General features: G+C 45.8%; 1 protein-coding gene across 1 annotated transcript in view; it reads right to left on the minus strand.

Moving 5' to 3' along the window:
* LOC108291815 (solute carrier family 2, facilitated glucose transporter member 3-like) overlaps nt 1–3,876 on the minus strand; it is a 33,689-nt gene that overhangs the window by 14,853 nt on the left and 14,960 nt on the right. The window contains 4 exon segments of the mRNA XM_037732735.1: nt 150–312; nt 902–1,142; nt 2,234–2,394; nt 3,370–3,497. Of these exon segments, the coding sequence (XP_037588663.1) occupies nt 150–312; nt 902–1,142; nt 2,234–2,394; nt 3,370–3,497 (693 nt within the window).

Below are 3,876 nucleotides of genomic sequence, written 5' to 3' on the forward strand. Positions count from 1 at the left end.
AAAAAAAAAAAAAAAGGGTTATCAGAATCCTCTTCACTTGGATTCCAAGGGGCAGGGAAAGGGTATCACAGAAAATAGGTTCAGTACCCTCATCCTTAAAACAAACCACAACCATATACTTCATATACTGAAGTGTGAAGGATACTCACTCCCCGTAGCATTCTCCTCTTCTTTTCTGTTAATGAGCAAAAATCTGGGACTTTCAGGGCAAAATGGAAGGGCTGCACTTTGTAGGACAGCAGGAAGGATGGTAAAGCCCAGTAGCACTGGCCACAGCGCTTCAGACCCAAGGATGAATTCCAGACCAAAGATCTAGAAACCACACAGGATAATGCCATAAACCCCATACTTTATAGGCTACAAGTTCATTAAAAAACAAAAAGCTCAGCAAACCATACATTCTTTTACCATGGGAAAAAATAAATTACTGAGCATGGTGGTCACACCTGTAACTCAGCACTTTGGGAGGCCAAGGCGGGTGGATCGCCTGAGGTCAGGAGTTTGAGACCAGCCTGGCCAACATGGTGAAACCCTGTCTTTACTAAAAATACAAAAATTAGCTTGACATAATGGCGCGCACCTGTAATCCCAGCTACCCGGGAGGCTGAGGCAGGAGAATCCCTTGAACCCAGGAGGTGGAGGTTGCAGTGAGCCGAGATCGAGTTACTGCACTCCAGCCTGGGTGACAGAGTGAGACTCCACATCAAAAAAAAAAAAAAGAAATTGTGTTTCTTTTCCTTTCCTCAGCCTGCTTCCTACCATCTATGAGCTACAGTAACAATATCTAAAACTTCCTATATAATCAAACATGTGCCAGACATTCTTCAGTGCTTTAACTGTGTTAACTTTTTTAATGACCCATAAAACGAACACTCATCAGGTATAAGAACTTCTAAAGTACCTGGGCCACCAGAATTCCGACAATGATGCCCAGCTGGTTGAGAGTGCCAAAGGCACCCCGCAGGGCAGTAGGCGAGATCTCTCCAATGTACATGGGCACAAAGCCTGTGCACAGTCCGCAGAAGAGGCCGATAACCAAGCGGCCCAGGATCAGCATTTCCACCGACTCAGCTACTTTACACAGGCCCATAAGGCAGCCGCCGGTGACAGCCAGCAGGTTGACGATCAGCATTGAATTGCGCCTGTAAGGTTAGCAAAAGACAAAGCGGGCTTAGCAAAGTGAGAGGCTCCCTTGTCCTCTCCTCCCTTGTCCTCATTATTCTGCTCTTCTCCAGGCTCATATCGTCTTTTTTTTTTTTTTTGGCCTAACTTTTCCTTTTCACTTTCTATTATCAGAACATTTCTAGGTGGCAGCCCGGCATGATGGTGCCAGCCTGTATGTCGTCCCAGATGCTCAGGGAGCGGAGGTGGGAGGCCGAGGCTGCAGTGAGCTATGATTGGGCCATTGCAAGCCTGGTTGACAGAGCAAGACCTGGCTTCTTGGGCGAAGGGAGGGTGTGTGGGGGGAAACATTATCAAGTTAAATAGGTTGCCTTATTAGTTTTTAAATGTGAATTCCATTTGCATTTCTAGAATATCTAATTGACAAATTAAAACACTTCCTGGCCGGTCATGGTGGTTCATGCCTGTAATCCCAACACTCTGGGGAGGCCGAGGCAGATGGATCACCTGAGGTCACGAGTTCAAGACCAGCCTGGTGAAACCCTGTCTTTAAAAAAAATAAATAAAATAAAACACTTCCTTCTTCAGTCGTAACTGAAAATATATTCTACCTTCTAAAACATATTATTAAGCTAGTATAAAATAAGAAGTTTCAGTTTTCTTTTTTTGGCCATTATCCTCATTTGCCATAGACTAAAAGTTACAAAGATAATTCCTACCAATCCTGTGTAAAATAATAAAAACATTTATATGAAACCCCAATTTTTTTTTTTTAGAAAAGTAAACAACTTTGGGCCTTGAGAATTAAGTATGTTTCTGGAAACCCCATAGTTGAGCTTGCTAGAGAATAATTCTGAACTAGCCCTAGCTGGGCTGCAAAAGCCAGTCACTCACACAGCTCATCTCCTGCACAGCTAGGTGGGAGCTATGGAGGGTAGCAGAGCTCCAGGCAAGGGCAGTCGTATTTGGGGCCCGTTGGACTAGGTTTCCCTTGATTAGAATTCAAGGTGTTCAGATTCAAAGGCATCATCACCTCCTTGCCCTAAGTCTCTATGCTTGTCCTCAGTGCGGCTGGTAGAGCCCGCTTCCTTGCCCAGTTTCTAGTCAATACCTGCCAAAGCGATTGACAAAGAGTCCGACGGAGAAGGAGCCGATCATACCACCCACGGAGAATATGGCCACGGACAAGGACCAGAGGGACGTCAGCGACATCTCAGAAGGAGGGGCATTTTTCTTGCTCTTCAAAGTGTTATTGACAAATTCCTTTATGATCTGCAGAATAAAAGAGTTGGTGGGAGGGCAGAATGTTGCAGTTGGATGAGAACAAAAGGCACAAACATGCCAGGCACGGGGACTCACGTCTGTTAATTCCAGCACTTTGGGAGGCTGAGGCAGGTGGATCACCTGAGGTCAGGAGTTTGAGACCAACTGACCAACACGGTGAAACCCCATCTCTACTAAAATCCAAAATTAGCCAAGTGTGGTGGTGGGTGCTTGTAATTCCAGTTACTTGGGAGGCTGAGGCAGGAGAATCACTTGAACCCGGGAGGCAGAGTTTGCAGTGAGCCAAGACCGTGCCATTGCCCATGCCATTGCACTCCTGCCTGAGTGACAGAGTGAGACCCAGTCTCAAAAAAAAAAACAAAACAAAACATTAGGATAATTTCCTCCCTAGAGAATCAAGGGAATAAATAGATGGGACTGGATGAGGCAGATAACATATTGGAATTAATGTTAACTCTCTCTGGAATAGTAACTTTTCATTTATCCTAAAAATCCCAGTAGGGGGGCAGCACTGATGTTCACCCCAGCCCTCTAGTAAGTGGACCCAGCTTCTCTGTAACTAACCCCTAAGGGATGATATAGGAAGTGTGTCACTATCGGGTGAGAGAGTGGGAGGAAGAACAGCCCCTCCCAGGGTACAGGGAGTAAGTGAGCGTTCTGCTTTGATTAAATGACCTCACTAGATTTCCCACCAATATTGTCTCCATCTTCAGCCTTGGCCAGGATAGATACAAAGTTTGTCTCAAATTCCCCTAGTGGAGGGAGGGACCCTCACTAACTGTGTTGCCCAGGATGGTGTTTAACTCCTGGGCTCAAGCGATCTTTAGGCCTCAGCCTCCGGAGTAGCTGGGATCCCAGGTGGGTGCCACCGCACCTGACCCTAAATTCTGAATTGTTGAAACTCTACTTATAAAGGAATAACGTCCCTATTCTGGGTTCTAATTCTTGTGGCCTGGCACTCACCATCTCAGGAGCGTTGATGACCCCAGTGTTGTAGCCAAACTGGAAAGAGCCGATTGTAGCAACTGTGATGGCAACGATCAGAGCTGGGGTGACCTGGAGGGAGAGAGGACAGGGAAGAGAGAATAGTCCTCACAGCTTGTGATTGATGACTGTTTCTTATTAACCATGGAGCTCTATTAGGAGAATGTGACCTCTGAGTGGTATGAAAAGGACAAAAATCAAGTGAGATCTAGGTAATTAATGGGCAAGACAAAGGACAGAGTATACGAAACTTATCTGGAGGTTTGAATGTGACGTTAACTTGGTGCAAGTGGCAAGAGAAACGGGGAAGGAAGAAGTTCAGAGAAAACTGGGTTAGTTTGCAAATATTAAAAAACCTGCACCAGGTAAAGGTAGGCATAGGATTCCACCAAGAACTGGGAGGGCAGAGGAAGGCACAGGCTTGGGCAGGATGACTAAGAACTGGTTCATCTGGAAACAAACACAGTGTAGTCTGATCTGTACCCC

The sequence above is a fragment of the Cebus imitator genome, unplaced genomic scaffold (genome assembly GCF_001604975.1).
Source record: "Cebus imitator isolate Cc_AM_T3 unplaced genomic scaffold, Cebus_imitator-1.0 Scaffold469, whole genome shotgun sequence".
Lineage (NCBI taxonomy): Eukaryota > Metazoa > Chordata > Mammalia > Primates > Cebidae > Cebus > Cebus imitator.